Genomic DNA, 18,532 nt, shown 5'->3' on the forward strand with positions numbered 1-18,532 from the left:
AACACAAGTGCAGTTTTTGCTGCTGGAATCCACAGACTGAAAAGTGGTTCTATTTTTAAAGGTAACAGAGTGATACCCACCAAACCCTAAACCCCGCTACCCCCTGTCCCATGCCACCCATATGTCACAGACTGGTTATCCACGTATGCAATGTTGGTTCTATTGAATACATCTGAAACATTTGTTGTCATCTTTTTGTCATTAATTTAGAAAACATGACCATATTCAACTCAACTTTATTTAAACAGCACTTTATCAAATGCATGAGCAACCAAAGTGCTTCACAGTGCAAAAAAGTACATGAAAACAATTAAAACAATTTATGTTAAAAAATAATAATAATAAAGATGAAAAATTTAATAATTACAAAACCAAGGTTGGTATGAGTAAGAGGACAGGTGTTTACCTTGGTTCCTTTGCTAATAAACTTATCAAATAGTTGGGGTGGCCAATGAAATTTCAGGCATTGCCCAGGCCCACCGAGGTTCCCACCGCCCTAAAATCAACAATGGCATGTCTCCCGACCCAAAACCACCAAATGCTGCAGAACAATCCCAGTCTTTCCTTGCATCTTGTACCAATAAAAATGAAGTCCAGGCCCTTCTGAAGATTAGTCTCTTCTCATTTACCAGGAAAAAAATTGTCTCTTGGAGGCTGGCTCATCCACAAAGGACACATCACTACAGAGGACCGTCACTAGCTGAAGTTGACCACCATCTTTGTGGTTTACTTGAGACTGAGATCTGCACCACACTGTAAATATCTCAAGAAGCGCCTGTACTCACTGTGATGGGTTTTGACCAGTGGCTGCCCACCCTGTCTATCTGCTCCTCCTATGTCAAGAGGGAAGTGATTACACTTAAATACCAGCAAGAATAATAAGCTGTAATTGCTGTAATTGCTTCAGAATGAAATTACATTGATGGAATATATTTTTCAATGGATGATTTCATACTGAATGCCTCATCTCTAAAATAAAGATAGACCTACATATCATGGCATTACAGTGATGCCACAATGTCACCAAATTTCCAGGATCCTACTTAGGGGGGAAATAATTAAGAAACAGCATCCAAAGTCGGAATGTTCTAATTGATAATTCATGTGAACAAGTAGCAGACAGATTTAATTATACTTTTTATCTAATAAAACATTGTACAAAGTACTTTTAGAGCATTTTTAGCTTTTCCTTTTAATAAAGAGAGTTCTATAGACTAAATTCTTTTAAAAAGCAAAATAAAAGTTCTCGCTAAAACCCAAGAGTATATGCTTCTTCAGGTCATTGTGGCATTATGGCTAAAGTGCAAAAATATAAAGAAACTTTATTTAGTTAGATTAAGCATCCACTTCAGTCCAGTATCATTATGTCTGTGTCATCATTGGCTGTCTTAGGGTGATTTGGCCACAGAGCTACAGCATGAAGACAACGGTTAAAAAAGAAGATGTGAATCAATACAATGTGATGTCACGTTTTAGCAAACATCCTAATTCCCTGTCAGTATAAACAATCACCGGAATAAAAGCACAAAGATACTGTTTACATATATATATATATATGTATACATATATATATATATATATATATATATATATATATATATATTTATATATATCTGACCCCAAATTGCTCCTGATGAGTCATGGTTAGTGCATTGCATGGCAGCTTCCATGTGAGTCCTGTGTGCTTTTGTGTGAATGTGTGTTTGAGCAGGTCAATGTGATATATGAAAATACAGACCATTTACCATATATATATTGTTACCCTTAAATACCCTTAATTTCCGCTCATTTCCATGTCAAGTTCTGAGTGGACACCTTTCTGTGGAGGCACCTTGGTGCTGCTGCAGCAGTCTGTGTTGGAAGTCGTTCAAGGGGGAGGAGTGCTGGGAATCTGAGGTGGCAGGTCACATTGCAATTAAAGTCTAGTCACAAACTGCTGCCAAATAAATTATATTTCCCCTGAAACTGCTGTACTATAAGTAAGAAACTATTTCTTTTCAAATATCTTTAATAAACTATTTGATAATCACTATATAATCAGTCATTAGGAGAGGTGTATTATTTTAACTGTACTTGGCTTATTATATTACAGTAATTTGTCTTCCAGGGTAGCTTCTTTTAATCAAAAAATTTTTCTAGTCATTTTACTCAATTAATGAGCAACCAGCACAGTATCATAGGCCAGTATTACAGTATATTCTGTACATTGCTGCCCTCTTGTGTCCAGGAGGAGAATCACCAACATTCAGCCGAAGCCTGAAGACTGCAGCTCACTGCTGTTTTTGTCTCTTTTTACTGTTTATTGTTGTGCACTGCACTTGTTAATTATGTACATCCTGTAATGGTAACCAGAACTAAAAATAAACACATGAACATGAATTTTTACACAATTTAGTAATACTTGAACAGCAGACAGGCAAACACATGACATACAGTACTCAAACTCAGTTCATACATACCACAACTTCAAACAACACACATCCATTGACTACAATATAGAGATTAGCTTTTTAACATACAGTAGCTGTAAGATTGCAGATTCAGTCAGCTAGGGAGCTCACGAGGGTTATTTCACATGTAGGTCCTCAGTGTAAATGAAGCAGACTACACACTCCTCATATCTTGTAAGTCACCAAAAAAGAAGAGAAAAAAAGCAGAGGCTTCAAGTTCAATATTTTCAGCCTGAGACCCGGCGTCTTTACATGGACCCAGGACAAAATCTTCCTCCCATTTTTGTGGTGCGTTCTGAAAGAAACAACACTTTACTGCATCATTTTTGTTTCTGCGCTAGTCAGAATTCAATCAACATCCTGAATGCAGAGACATAAACTGAACACCCTGGGGTAGAACCAACTCCCAACAAATGGAAAATGTATAATGCCAAATGTCTGACAGTCTATAAACGTATAAAGGCAAATATTCTGCTAATTGTTTGTGCAGTGAGTGGTTTCTTTAAGGTACTGAACAGCAAAGTGAAATGGGTCTTCTGGCCAAAAAGAGCACAGACTTAAGAAGGTCATGTTGCCATCCTGACAAAACCTCAAATCCACAAAAATAAAAACAAAACAGATGACTGTTTTTAAATAAAACATTTTTGATTTTGCATATATATTAGTCATTTACCCACAGACCACAACCTAGGATTATGAAATAGCTTCTCTACAAGGAAACTGTGAATCACACATATAATGCAGAGAGAAATAAGTTCCCATCCATTAGATTAAAATGATTATAAACAGCACCTGCAGCATGGACATCTCTTCTGGACGAAGTGTCCTGTACCTCTAGGATGATATGAAATGGTGCCTGATCTGTGACAGCAACACATGCTTGCTATAAATAAAAGTGTCAGTGCATTGAAAGAAATATCTCAGAAAAGTAAACGAAATTAATCAAGTCAAAGTTTAAAATAAAACAAAGTGCAACAGCTGCAAAGTTTTGTTTTGATGACACTGTGATGATAGATTTGTGTAGGGCTGATTATAATCATCTACATACATGAATAATCTAAGAAATTATTTATCTTAAGCTTATTTCTAAGTGTGCTGTTGAGTTAAACAAAGATATAATATGCATTTTATTTTGAAAATTAATCTGAATAAAGCGGGCAACAAAAAATAAAAGTCCTTCCTTCAAAGCTGCTTAAACGATCTTTGTGCTTCACAGAGTTTCATTTGTAAAAATCACATTATTTTATGAGTGAGAATCATGAGGCCTGAAGGTGCTTCATGTAAGGAAATGTGCATGTGCTAACTATACAATATGTAATCCCCAGGTCCCAGAAAAACACAAAGCTTCATTACAGCAGACACTGAGAGTTAGTGACTCTCCTAAATAAATTAATTTCAAGTATCGTTTAAATATGTAGTCAGAAGTTTAAATGTTGTCTTCCTGCTGCTTACCTCAAATGAATGTAAATAAAAGCCAAACTGTAATCAGTGTACTTTGCTTCCATACATGTTTTCTTTCAGAATACTAGATTAGATCTACAACTGTAAAAAGAAAAAAAATGATGGAATACAAGCTTGGCTCTGTTTAACTTCACTGTTTAAGGTACAGTAACATGATGCTGTTGTTTTCTTTATTATTACTAGCAAGATTCACTTGTATGAAAGACTGGATTTGATATGATGGAGTTGATCATGGATTCCATTTTAACACACACCTTACAAAGCAAAATCAAAATCCCCAATGGCTTGAATGTTGTTGGATATTCGCTGAGCCTTAAGGCTTTCTGCCACTCTGAACCTTTTCTGTAGAGCAGTCTGTTTACTTGTTCAGTTTACTCCCTGATGTGTTTTTCTCTTATCTTGTGAGACCTTTGTCCCATGCTCTCTTTTGATCTGTCTCCCAGACATCTCAGTGACTTTGTTAGGTTGATTCAAAGCAAAGAGCTCAAAGACGGATAGAGTGGCACCACAAACATACAGAGGATACATCTAGGGTCATTTGTTCAGTATCACTGTTCATAGATTGCTCTGCAGTCTTTTGCCATCATTGATTTTGAGCAGGAAGATAAGCATGAGTCAAAGCGCAGGTATAAAGGCAGATGTTGTTGCAGGGCGCAGCCGTCAGAAGCCAAGTGGTAATATTTTTGGGGTTGGATGACCGAATCAACAGGAACATCCTCATGTCGCTTCACTTCCGCTCACTTGTCCTTTTTCAGTAAAGAGGTTTTTGTCCTTGGCTTTCAAATTCTGACCAGGCGTCATTTAGTTCCATGAAAATCATTTTGGCATATTGTTCATATGGTTGACCTGTTGCCTGTGAAGGAAAGCACACACAGTTTTACACAGATTAAAAATTTCAAAAACCTCAAAACTGTCACGCATGTTGTACTTCTGGCAAACACCTGGGTACAAAAATGCTCTGACATTAAACACAGTCAGAAAAAGAAAAAAACAACAACAACCTCAAATCTAATCAACAAAGAGTAACACAGCAGCATTTTCTACTTTTCTGATATGGTGGTGTTTTAAATTTAGCACTGATTCGCTCAGACTGTGGATGGAAAACACACGTGCTTGCACACAACATCATAGCAAATACATGTGACTAAGTCTGAGATAACAAATAGGTACAGCGGGTGGCAGCAGCTCAGAGATCTTATATCAGAGCCCCAAACAGGATGACAACAGTCGTGAAAAAAGTGAAGAAAAGAACCAGAAGTTACTAGGAGCACAAAATGTCTAAGTTTAACATATAATTTTGTGAAATTATACAAGTGAATTACATAAGATCAAAATTGCCACGATGCCTTGAGAATGATTACATTTCTGCTGTGTTGCTGCATTTGATAAGTGTATATTGATCCTGTGAAAGGGTCACGAAAGCCCTGTGATTGGCTACATTTTGAGTTGTATCTGCTCTATTGTCCTATTAAAAAGCAGGGTTGATAAAAACAGCACAAGTATTGCATCTTCTCCTGGCATAAATTCTAGTAAAGGTAATTCATGACAGATTTAGCAGAAAGGGAAAGCCTGACCTCAAGGCTGACACCACAGGTAAGGAGCAGTAGATTACTAGTAGATGCTAAGATTCAGATTTAAAGTTATTTTCTTCCTGATGGGGAACTCACTGCATCCTCTGTTCTCCAACTGTCAGTCATTCTCCTTTTTATTTTATGCATTTTACAGATCTGATTGGTGTTCCAGACTCTGGTTGATGGTGCTGATGTTCACCTCCTGCCTGGAGATTGGTCCTAAAGTAAACAGCCACTCCTATATAACAGATATATCCAGAGCCAGAATATTTACTTCAGCCACAATGTACCTTTTTCTTCATCTCTTCATACTGATCCTGGTGGAGTCCATCACTATACAGGCCATAATGAGTCCAGACATAAAAGATGACATCAATGTTTTCCTTACTATGGCATGGCAAGTAGCCAACCACCTCCGTCCTAATACCAGCTGCTATGTCTGTGGTTTGATGCCATACACAGCCGGAGTAGGTTTACCTCTCATGGCTTTGCCTGCCTCTGACTGTGACACATGTCATCTTCTGCATATTGACTTGCCTAAGCCTTATTCTCATCCTGACTGCCCCAGTATTAAAATGAGACCACTTGATTGTTCTGAAGGACATGGAAACTGCAACAGATGTCTCCAAACCCCAAAATCGGTTCCCATACTGCTCATTCCTCAGAGGTTCTCTTGGTGTCTTGAGAATGATGGTAAGACGTCAGTAGGACACTCAGACTGCCTTCGTACATTTAAGTGGAGCCCAGGGTGGGACAATACTGGATGGAAATCTCTGGATTCTGTTCCTCATCAATGTTTAAAAGCAGCAGGAGAGACTCGACTCAATGCGTTGGCTCATCGCACTGCTAGTTGTTCAATCTCTTCTCCCGTAGGTATGTACTGGGTGTGTGGGAACCTTGCATACCCATACCTTCCGGTGGATTACAAAGGAAGATGTGGCTTGGCATATGTGGTACCTGCTATGAGAGTGACACACTCTCTGCCAACGAGATCACCAATTAATAGAGTAAGACGTGGCACTTCAGATATATTTGGGACACATCATCAGTCACCTTTTAAGAATGCACTTGGTCCCCTTCTTCCGTTTTATGGAGTTATGTCAGCGTTAGATCAAATTGCTGATCTGTCTCATTCAATAGAGGTTATAGCTAATGTAACTGGAAAGGCTCTCATGCTCATCTCAAGTGAGCTCGCCTCTGTTAGACTTGTAGCTTTACAAAACAGAGCAGCTTTGGATTTTCTTTTAGCTGCCAGAGGTGGAACTTGTGCTGTCATTGGTTCTGAATGTTGCACGTTTGTACCTGATTATAATGTTACAATTAGTGAAATAGTCGACCACCTTCATGAAACTGCTGTATCTGTTCACCAGGATGGTAGCTCTTTGTTTGACTTCTTAAAGCCCGCTTTTGGATACTTCGCTTATCACATTATTCAGGTGCTGGTCATTTTGGTCATTTTTATTGTGCTCTTGTCTATTTTTACAGCATGTGTAAAAAAGTTATTCTTCAAAATGAGGTAAAGAACAAACAACTCTTGAACATCTTGCAAAAAAATGGCTATTTTATCTCTCAAATTCAAAAATAAAACAGTAGGGAACACCTTTTATGAATCTGAGAGCCACTGAGCATATTAGTGCAAGTTTGAACTTTGTGCATTTACATGAGCAGAGAGACACGCACAGTAGAGATGGGTCTTAATTCGGCATATGATTTTCCTTTCAAAGAGATTGCACTCATGCCATCATTACATAAATAGTGTTGCAGTGTTGTCCAAAAATTTTATACTAAATTAATTGGGGTTAAACGTTCTGCAGTGCTCAGGGGGCTGCAGCCTCTCCTCTCATCTACAAGCAATGATGATGTGGATGGTTAATCCCAGTGTATATGCATAACATCAACATACAGTTTAAATGCTTTTAAACAGTTGTTTCTCATTCTTTTTGTCTGAAATAATGTGATAAAATTACTCGGTACTGCAACTAATTTTTACAGGTAAAACCATGGGTGATGAAAATTTTGGCTGAACTGTAACCTGACCTCATTGGTTTCTTTTGAACATCTGAGTAGAAGTCAAATCAAGTCCTGCTCCTTCATGTTTGTACATTAATGTTACTGCAGCAGTTCATTCTTGTCTTGTTTTGAAAGTGGATTGTTTATTTTTCAAGGTAAGACCTAATCAGACTGTTATCAGTAATGTTAAGATAACGCAGCAGGCCAGTCATACACAACTGACACAAACAGATTTAGTTGCCACCATTAGAAAAACTGATTGTGTTTGATAAGTTGCTCTAAATAAATTACACCAAAATGATGCATTTGATTCCACCTGATGGACTTAATTTCAGTATTGACTTTCTTTTAGTTTTTTTTTATTTAGTTTTTTTTTTTTATCCCTGTAGCACTTTAGCTGCAAAACACCTTTCCAATATCTGAACTTGTCAGGAAAACCACTATGGAATCAGTCAAAGATTATTTAAACTACACACAACAAGCTTGTTTTGACTTTACGCAAAGCTAAAAATAGTAGTGAATATAAACAAATAAGTTGCCAAGCAAAACAAAAGAGTGAAATGTTCCTTTATGTTCCTTAAGGCAGAGGAATTGCACAACTGATTGAAGATCATATTATGGATCTATCATGAGCTGCTGTTCAAACCAGTGTTATAGACAAAAATAAGTTTTATATTGTTTTATTATAATTTGTTTGCTGAATTATCTGCTTTTTGCTTTTTTAGTATTAATCTCCAGAATATTATTATATTTAAATATTAATTTTTTGATTCATGAAATCATTTGAAAATAAGCTATTAATTTGGTTGAACCTATCCAATACCAGAGATGTTTTCTCTTGTTGCATCTTTACAGACACATATTCCTAATTTTTTAAATTTGAGTTGATAAGTCATTATCTGTCTCACCTTATCTGGGTGAACAACCAGCACTGCTTTGCGGTAAACCTTCTTGACCTGTTCTGGAGTGACCAGGTCAGCCATGCCCACAGGCTTCCAGCGTGTCTCACCCTCCCAGAGCACAGTGTGCATGGTGGACAGCAGAGCACGGATGTTACGCTCCTTCCCCTCAATCCAGTCCAGAATCTGGGACACAAAGAGAGGAGGCAAAGATGGGGAGCCATTAGCCAGAGAGGACCAGATTTGAAACAATTATTAGCATAAATGCTTTCAGAGATTTTGGCTCTGGTGAAATGCTACAGGAGTAATTAGATGAACCAAAGTTTGGTCCTGGGAAACCTACACTTGTTGCTTCATTAATTCTGGAATAAAAAAAGAGGCTTTGACACCCAAAGGCTTTTTGAGATCACTTTTCAACTTTTGGAAAGTGCTGAATTGCTGAACATGATAAAGGGATCAGGTGTTAATTCTACCCAGATGTCATGACACAGCAGTCAATAAGACATGATTTTGTATCTCAAATAAACATTTACAGCAATAAACTCATGTCTATTTTCATTACTATCAGAAAAGCAGATCTTGCCTTTATTTTCTCAGGGTCCATCTCTTTGGCCATCTCCTCCTTCCTCATCTCTGCTATAGTCCTGGGCCCTTTCTTCTCTTTGGTCCCTGCAAAGCCCTGACCAGACAGCAGGTCATCAAAATTGGCATCCGACGCTCTGGGCTTTGAACCTGGCACAAATACAGAGGAAATAAATAAATAAAAACCATTATAAACCACTCTGGGTGTGCACTCTGGGTAGGTAAGAATCTATTTTTAAGGGGGAGTTGTTTGTTTTTTAATTGAGCTTGTCAAGGTCACTCCACTATATCTTCATGCTCCACATAAATAATTTGAATTGTGCATTTTATAAGCCATAATTTAATAACTGGGTTTGGGAACTAATTATACAAATTTGATAACAACTCACATAAATTCCTTCTACAGTGCCATCTATAACTGTAAAACAATATGTTTTTGCCAAACAGCCAGAGTTAAAGGATTAGTTTGTGTGATTTAGTGACATCTAGTGTTGAAACTGCACAACACTGTAGAAATGTTTCGATGTAAGTCGATGCATTTCATGGAAGACCTATGCTATCAATGGATCCCACACTATAGTGTATATAAAACACAATGACTGATCATTGTACAGTAATGACAACACAGTTCTGAATATTATGTTCCTTTTACAAACACTGGAACTTTAAGAGACATCTAGTTTCATCTCTCTCAATCTATATCTTCTGCTTACCCATTCCAGCCTGTGCTTTGCTCCCTGCACTAGGAGAGCCTCCACCCATTGCAGAGAAGCTGACATTGTAGTTAGGTCTGTTCTGGGGTGATGTGTGAGGCATGGAGGTGTGGCTAGGGCTGGGCTTTGGCTGTGGAGTGGAGCCCTGTCCTTGGGCTTGCCACCCTCCACTGCCTCCCGTGCTGGGCTGCCACGAGGGGAAGCTTGGACCTGCGTGAGGCTGCCACGCTCCTGCATGTTGAGGTGATGGTGGAGGTCGTGAAGGAGAGCCCATTGGTGGGAAAGACGGGGTTGTTCCTGTTGGAGTGGTGGGCTTGCTGGAGAACCCAGAACCTCCTGGTGCAAGAATAGCAGTTATATAATATGAGGTAGTAGCAAATATGACAAAGCTTTAAGGAAATGGTCAATGTCATACCTCCAAGGCTTCCACTCAGGTTGCCGATGTCTGCAAATGGATCCAGAGTGTTTGGCTTTGTTTGGTGGGTAGGGGTGCTGTGAACGGAGCCAGTGGGACTGGTAGTGGCTGACCGACTGCCCATACCAAAGCCTCCTGCTGAATTAATCAGAAGACAGTACTTCAGAAGAGTGAATAAGATTAAGGCTTTGTTTACATGACAACATTTCCACACAAAACGCAAAGTTTTTCTTTTGCGTTTTTGAAAAAATAAATAAATAAATAAATAATTTATAGAACAGTGGAATGAAACTGCAGTAGAAAATGCAAAGAGGACCAGAAACAATGGAGTGCACATGCCAGGCGGTGTAACTTTGCAACAAAACACCCAGGTGTGCACCACTTCCTCATACGACCGGAAAACACAACACATCAACAGAAGTATTATATGCCAATCGGTGGGAAAAAAAAGGGAAGAGGGAGAACAGCAACAACAGAAGATGGCAACCGTGCATTCTAGTTTTGTGTGGAATAACAAACTAAATAAATTAAAAGGATGCAGCAGCACAAACATTACATGGAGGTCCAACATTGTTGTTGTGATTGTCATGGGTCTGAATGTGCAAGTGCAAGATGGCGTGAAAGACGTCATTGTGCAAAGAGATTCCACTTCCAGTTTACTCTGACGGAAATTGCGAGAAAATTTCACTCTGGAGGCCGTTGTCAAATCTTTGCGGTTTTATCCACCCAAAACTGTTGCTATGTAGACAAGAGGCCAGAACGCAACAAAACATTTGTATATTACTGTCTCAGCATTGTGGTGTAAACAGGGCCTAACATTCACTGCTATGTACGCTTGTGTGTTCACTGTCAAAGTGTGTGTTTATGTGGTGTTTGGGAGTACCTGTGTTTGTGGTAGCGGGTCTGTTCCAGTCCCATCCTCCCATGGCATTTTGCTGCTGAATGTTGACAGTTGGGGTGGTGGGTGGGACTGGGGAACTCCGGCCTGTTCAGGAAAATAAAGGTTGGTCACAAAGAGAACACAAAGGGGATGTGAACTGAGTGAGATCAACCAATGTAGCCAGAGAAAATAAATTTTCATAATAAGACTTATGATTAATGTTGTGAGAGAGTTGCAAGTTCTGAGGGTTCCTGAAACTAGTGCATTTGAAAAATCTAAACTCTTTCCTACACATTTGTTGCAAGACAGGTTCAGATTGTTTTCAATTACACTGGTTATATTTAAGCCAACAATCTAGATCACATGTTTAACTCTAAAATGAGACACTTTACACTTCTCTATCTTCAACAAAAACAACAACAAATAAAAGTAAAAATCTGAAGTGGAAGAACGCCAAGAATGCAGCTGAAATAATGTTTTTAGCCTGACAAAATATTGTTAAAAGATGCAGAATAGACTGTGTTGGGATTCAAGCTGTGCATGGACCGCAACTTAAAATTAACATACATCATGCAAACTCATTCATTGTAAAGCACGTATGAAAGTAGCAATAACAAAACAATTACTGCAAATGAGACCAAAAGTTTAAAAAAATGCAGTGCAGTCAGATTTATCCATCCATCCATCCATTTATCCATCCATCCATCCATTCACTTTCTATACCACTTAGTCCAATTCAGGGTCACAGGAAAGCTGGAGCCTAGCCCACCAATTAGCAGGCAAGAAGCAGGGTACAGAACACCAGTCTGTCGTAGTAGATTTATTTATTTATTTTTTGTTTTGTTTTACAAAAAAACAATCTTTCATGTGATGCTAAATCATTGTAGGCCAATATGTAAAGGCAGGCTTCCAAATTATGAAAAACATGCCTGAGCAATGGAATGTTTTTATGAGATCCCAGAGGATGTTGTGGGAGAATGTCAAAAGAGCAGCAGAAGCATGCCTTACCCTGGCTTGGAGGTTGCAGGGTGGGTGATGGAGAGCGAGCAGCATGCAGGAAAGGGTCTGGCTGCACAACATTACCTGGTCCGAGGAATGAATCCATCATGTCCTGAGGCTTAGGCATGGGACCTGCCCCAAAGGGATCAAATGCTGAAAGGTCAAAATAACCACCAGTGTTAGTGGTGAAAATATCCCAAGCCAAATAATTTATCTGAAGCTAGTTGGAATGACAATAGTTCTTGAATTATCTTCTATTCCCCCAAATGAATATCAAATGATTTTTGTCTGTTTTTCAAACATCTCACCCGGTGGAGCAGGAGACGGACATGGCGAGGCAGTGTTTGGGGTAACTTTGTGCGGAGTGGAGTGGGTGGATGAGGGTCCACTCACTGGCTGAGTTGGAGCCCCAAACAAGTCTCCTAAGAGGTCAGTGGTTGTAGCTGCTGAAGACGGAGGCTGAGATGAGGGGTGTAGACGGTTAATGTTCCCCCCATCCAGGCCAAGAAGATCCACTTCTTCAGCGGGTGCAGTTGCAGGAGTTGGAGTTGGAGGTTCAGGTTTATGTGGGGCAGTACTGATGCTGCTTCGTTGGCTGGATAGTGATAGCATTTCATCATCTGAGGGCTCGCTTTCCTCACCATGGCCTCGACCATCTGGACCTCCATGGGGCCGGCTTGGTTCTTTAAAGGGACAAAATAGTAACAGATAGTTGGATGTAAAGAGACAGCCTTGAGAAAGATGGATTCAAACTGGATAAAGCAGAGACTGAACTATATAAAAGCAGACAAAGGACATTAACTGGACTGAAGGCAGATACAAGCACAGTGCAGGCTAAAGAGGAAAGGGATGCGAATAAAGCAGAAAACAATGGGAGGTCCTCACCTTTGCCTATTCTCCAAATACTTTGTTCTATGCTTCTACACACAGTAAGCTCTAGCCGGTAGCTGCTTTTAGCTATTTGGAGGAGGTGTAAAACATTTCTCTTTACAAGAATCCAATCTGTATAATCTAGATGCTTTTTAAAGGGGATGGGGTGTGTGGTTAACCTCAGCTAGTATTAGTTTAAAGCAGTATTCCACCTTGGTAGAACATTTTGAACTCTGTGGTGTGTTACCTCCCCACCACCCCCACCATAATTTTCAATAGGATTGTGTATTTAATGTGCTCTCGAGATTTAGAAAAGGATATCTTCAAATCATCGTTCTAGAAACAGAAAAAAAACATTAACATGTGTCAGGGGATCTGCATAAAGGGATTAATTTAGTAATTTTACGCAGGGCCCAAGATAGATAGTATATTTTCACCAAATTTCTACCAAAGTGATTTATTGCTTTGTAACCAGGGTGGGTTTAATTTCAATTCAATCAATGCAAGTCATTAATACAAGCAGCAAATTGGATTTTACAGTAACAGAACGTGTATAGGTCAATATTTTAATCACCTTCTGGGGAAGAGTATATGATTGAATTGAACCAAGCCCAGTTCAATTAAGTCACTGTCCTATAATAGATCTGTGGTCTCCCTCTGCCTTACCCTCCAGGTCCAAGCCCTCCATCTCATCTTGCAAGGACAAAAATGGTTAACATTAGTTTGTTTCTGTGTCTGCATGTTAATGAATGTAAATGTGGCGATTTTTCAGCTATTCACACCATTTGAAGTCTTAACTATTAATGTCCTCACTCAGTTGCTGTTGGCCTATAACCTATTTAATTTATTTAGCTTGTCTTACCAGTCTAATTTCTAAGTAATTTTGGTACAGGGTTAAATAGTTAGTCAAGTTATTTCAGGGTCAGGATTGATGGGCTCATTTAGAACTGTGGTTAGTTTCAGGATTCTGTTAGCTGCTACATGGACCCAATAGCTCACAAACAATAGGTTTTTCCTTTTCACTATTCAAAAAAAGAATAAAATAATATATTTTTGTTTCAAACTTGCCCACTTAACATATTTCACACTCAAGTTGAAATGAGACAAACGTAGTTCTTGCTAGCAGCTAGCATAGAGATCCCACTTACTTGTTGTTTGCTCATTGAGCTTGTGAGCTAAAACTGGACATGCTATAGTGCTTCTCTCTATATGTTTTTATCTTGAAGTCATCAATGATTGACCTAGTCCACATTTGATAAGCAAGTTTGGATCTAGACTTTCAAGAGTCAGGTGTCCTGTATGTAACTGATAGCTTTGATAAAATGTTTTCTCTCTCACTCGTAAATTTGATTGATAGTATTGATTAAACACTAGTGTATGGTGCAGCTGTCTATATTACCAGCAATAGCCAGGGCGTCCTGATGTTCCTCATGGCCGGAAAAGAGCACATTGGGGCTCAGGTCTTTACAGGGAAACTGCTCCCATGGCGGTGTCAGGTCTTTCTGTTTGTCCACCCCTTCTACCTCCACATCCAGTATAACGTGGAATAGTTGGGGATATTTCTCAGGGGAGTCACAAGCATCGAGTTCTGGTCTGAGAGGAAAAATTAGTTGTGTGGAAAAGAAAATGTTATTGCAAAAGACAAAATAGATAACTGATTTGTTTTTTAAATACTGACAAATAATGACAAACAAATTTAATTTTCTCAGTTGAATTCAGCTAAAAACAAATAAATAAAAAATATTCTTACTTGTTAAACTTCAACACGTTGGTTCCAGGGGCAATAAATCCAGTGTGGAACTGAATCTGGAAGATCTGGGTGTTTGAGACCTAACAATGGCAGGACAAAATTATTATTATTATTTTAAGACAATGCATTTTAATTTAATTTGTTTAATATTTTTCAAGCACGTTCTTTAATGATAACCCACTACTGAGTAATTATGTAAGATAAGACAATCAGGTAAAAATCAACATAATGGACACATACATGCATACATACATACAGACATACATACATACATACATACATACACGCATACATACATACATACATACACGCATACATACATACATACATACATACATACATACATACATACATACATACACGCATACATACATACATACATACACGCATACATACATACATACATAATTAAATAAATAAATGCAAACAATAATTACAGGAAAACTTATTCACCAGGTCTGCTAATCCTGTTTGTATTCCTCTAAAGTCACTTACAAATGTTGGTAGCTGATGTGTTTTGTTATTTATTTATTTTTATTTTTATTTTTTATTTATTTATTTATTGTTGTGTTTTTATTTTTGTTTTATTCATATTTCTTTACATTTGTTGCCTATGTAATTTCCCTCTATGTCCCCTATCTCTTTCTATTATACCCAATGAATTAAGTAACCATTGTAACATCAAGTGTGGGGCATTTTAGAGAAAGTGTAAAGCTTCTGTAACTATGAAATACATGCACATCAAGCAGATCTTGATCAACATGCAGCACTGATAAACACTGAAGAAACACAACACTGTTCTCATTGCTGAAGTTCAAGGACACTGGATAAAGGAATACATGACATACATAAGCTGAAGGCGATGATCTTAATGGAGTGTGGGCAACTTGCATTTCACTTCAGTATTTTTATGTAATGCTTCTTTCTTTTGTGCCATTATATGTTTTAAGTTAATAGTATGTTTTGTATTCCTCAACACTTATCAAATTTTGGTGACAAGTTATTTATAAAATTTGAATTATTTTTAAAAAGTAGCAACTATCAAGAACCACTTTGTTATATACTATACAATAGTACAATAATCTTATGACTAATTTACAACTGTATACGTAGCTGCAGCTGCAACCAAAATTGTTGTCTGCATGTATGTATTTGTTATCATTGGTGCATTATGACTTCTACTAATGATCTGACACATTCTCGTAAGTGAAGAATTTTAGATTTGTTTATGCATATGACAGGTAAGCCGGTAGAGAAGTATCATGATGGTCTGTCATCTTGAAACTATAGCTGCCAGCAAGGGACAAATAGTACCAATGTGGAATCCTTGCAAGACAGCACACAGTGATTGATACGCCGGAGGAGAAGATAACCGAGAGAACCCTACTACCCCGGCAAGTTAAAAAATCTGTTAAATTGTTATTCACAAAATTGTAGGCTCATGCATATGCAGCAGCAGCATGGGAGCCATTTTCACCATCTCCAAAAGAATGAAAAAGGAGAATTAATAGGCAGCGTGACCAGACGATACAAAAAAAGAGGATCAGCGTCGCACTAGCTAGCCTTCCCCAGGTGGAAGGAGCTCAAGAAGGAGAAAGATTTTAAAAGGGATGCTGAAATTGCAGCTTTCTCCTCAGCAAGTAAGTCAGTGGTACTGCCAAACTGAGACTGAAGCTAACTTTTTCCATTTGGTTTTGTTAGACAGTGTTGCTCGTTACCATAGACAGCATAACAGTACACCCTGCAGCTGTAGACCCAGCCTCGATGGTATAGAAGTGTATGTTTACATGGTTTCAGTCGCTTATGTAGTCGAAGTAAATGTCGGCTTTCAGTCGCGGTAAAGTTGGACTAAAAGTTGGTGGGAAGGCTTTATAAGCTGGCTTTTACTATGACAAAAAGCCGGCGCTGTGTCGAGGCCAGTTTCCCCATCGAGATCCAGTCCCCCTTCCTTCTGAACACAGAGGAACAATATCTGACAGTTGCAGTTTAAAATTTTTATGAAATCATGAACCTCTTCACCTGAGTGAACACTAAATGAACTATCAAATGACATGCTTTGATTGGTGTTGTGGAGGCTTTCTGAGACACAGCGGCTACCATTGTTGCATAACATGTTTGAGAAAGTGAGAGACTTGAATGCACTATACATTAGAATGCGATTTATGATTCCAGCATTAGATGAAAGTAATTTTTACAAAGAAAACAAAGAATCTAGATGAATGATTTAGCCAAAACTGTCCCTGTGTCTGATCTTGCTGCAGTGACATGTTGAGAGTACCTTGGCTTGCAGGCGTCCTCCAATTGTCGATCTCATGTGGTAGACAGAAACCACAACGTCTCCTTGTACACTCACACCCAGAGGAAAAACAACTTTCCCCTCCTGAATTCTGTGCTCTCTGGGGCATGCAGACATTGTAGAAGGTACAAGCGTGAAGAATAAGTAGGGCCACAATTATCCGTGAAGGGGGACATTGCAGAGAAAGAAAATAACAGCATGATAATACTTTATTTATACTTCAATATTACACATTTTTTAAATACATTCATATATTTTATGTATATGTTATACTGTATAATACTGTTTAAAATCAGCAGACTCATTACATTACTCCAACTTACCTCATCCTCTCATATTCTTGCGCAGTGGTGAAGATCTTGGTTTCTCCAATGAGGACATCACAGAAGGGTCGACAGCCGCTACGTTGTTTGTTAAAACAGGGGACTGGACTCATAGTGAGAGCCTTTATCACCAAGGGCTTTGAATGGGGGAGGCTGGGCTTCTCCGATACCATGCTACATACATAACCTATGTATCTGCATGACAACAAAGACACAAATCTTTTTACTGTTTCTTTTTTTTATTCACTCAGTTCGCTTATTCTTGTTCTCAATCTTTTACAGACTAGTGTTCAGAGATGCAAACCTGCGGTGTGAAGGCCAGAGTCCAGAGCCCGGTCTCTTGGCGCTGAGCAGCTGCATGGCAGGAATTGGGTTGTTGAAAAGATGGCAGAAGCAGAACATGGCACAGACCAAAACACCAGAGGGAGCACGACCGTCCTGTGAACACACAACAAGGTAAATACTGACTGCTGAAATCTTTAGAGATCAGTTTCACTGATGTACCTTTAGGTGTCAGATAGTATTTAGTACATTTTTGTCTTAGCACTACAGCATAATTTGGGCAGATAACTTTCTAATATTTCTTCTGTGAAGGCAAAATTATTTAACTCTCCTATCAGGTTATACTGTATCAAACATTTCAGATGACTGAAACTAAATTCATTCACTGCTGCTTAGTTCATTTCAGGTTACAGGGAGACAAAAACATTCTTATGAGCTGATGCAGTTAAAAGAGAGAGAAAGGGGGGGGGGGTGTTTGTAAAAAGAATGGTTTGGTTTGATTATGCAAGAATAAGGAGTTTGCCAACCATGGCCAAGCCAAACTGTAGAGACTTGGCAAAAACATGCACCACCACCTGCCTGTGTACTGCACTGCTGTCACTGAATGAGAACAGACTGAAAGACAGTTTTACTCTGGTGGTCATTGGATTGAACAGTACAGTATGTGAAGTTTTAGCTGTGTTTAAAGCATGCCTGACATTGTTTGGTGTTATAATGTGGTGTGGTGAAACAGGTTGCATACAAAGTATTTTCCAGATAGTGGATGAAAATACTGTCTGCACTCAAACACAAATACCCAAATAAGAGTACAACAAAGACAGTTTATCTTCTCCAACTCTTTAAAAAGTGCTAAATTTGATCTGATCACTAAGTTAACAAGGACCAACAATGTTAATAAATAATTCACTGTTCAGTTATAAGAATTACAGATGGATGCAAGAGATTTTAACAATGACTCTGTTTTTAGTTAGTCATCTACAAGCATATTGCAAACATTGTGTTGGGCCCAAAAGTGGGTCACAGGACAAAGA

At 38.6% G+C, this 18,532-nt stretch overlaps 1 protein-coding gene across 3 annotated transcripts in view; it reads right to left on the bottom strand.

The window, feature by feature from the left end:
• Positions 1-2,375: 2,375 nt before the first annotated feature.
• The window catches only part of dnajc6 (DnaJ (Hsp40) homolog, subfamily C, member 6), a 35,807-nt gene continuing 19,650 nt past the window's right edge, over positions 2,376-18,532 (bottom strand). For 2 of the 3 annotated variants that reach the window (XM_042005730.1, XM_042005728.1), the window contains 13 exons: positions 17,524-17,657; positions 17,220-17,414; positions 16,879-16,996; positions 14,601-14,680; positions 14,250-14,443; positions 12,289-12,663; positions 11,990-12,133; positions 10,985-11,086; positions 10,102-10,239; positions 9,687-10,022; positions 8,975-9,123; positions 8,401-8,577; positions 2,376-4,764 (listed from right to left, as the gene is read on the bottom strand). In XM_042005730.1, the coding sequence (XP_041861664.1) occupies positions 4,663-4,764; positions 8,401-8,577; positions 8,975-9,123; positions 9,687-10,022; positions 10,102-10,239; positions 10,985-11,086; positions 11,990-12,133; positions 12,289-12,663; positions 14,250-14,443; positions 14,601-14,680; positions 16,879-16,996; positions 17,220-17,414; positions 17,524-17,657 (2,244 nt within the window). In that variant the 3' untranslated portion in view covers positions 2,376-4,662. The remainder of the gene's footprint in view (positions 4,765-8,400; positions 8,578-8,974; positions 9,124-9,686; positions 10,023-10,101; positions 10,240-10,984; positions 11,087-11,989; positions 12,134-12,288; positions 12,664-14,249; positions 14,444-14,600; positions 14,681-16,878; positions 16,997-17,219; positions 17,415-17,523; positions 17,658-18,532) is intronic. The other variant, XM_042005729.1, reaches the window with a different exon arrangement.

This window comes from Melanotaenia boesemani, chromosome 14 (assembly GCF_017639745.1).
Source record: "Melanotaenia boesemani isolate fMelBoe1 chromosome 14, fMelBoe1.pri, whole genome shotgun sequence".
In the NCBI taxonomy this organism is placed as follows: domain Eukaryota; kingdom Metazoa; phylum Chordata; class Actinopteri; order Atheriniformes; family Melanotaeniidae; genus Melanotaenia; species Melanotaenia boesemani.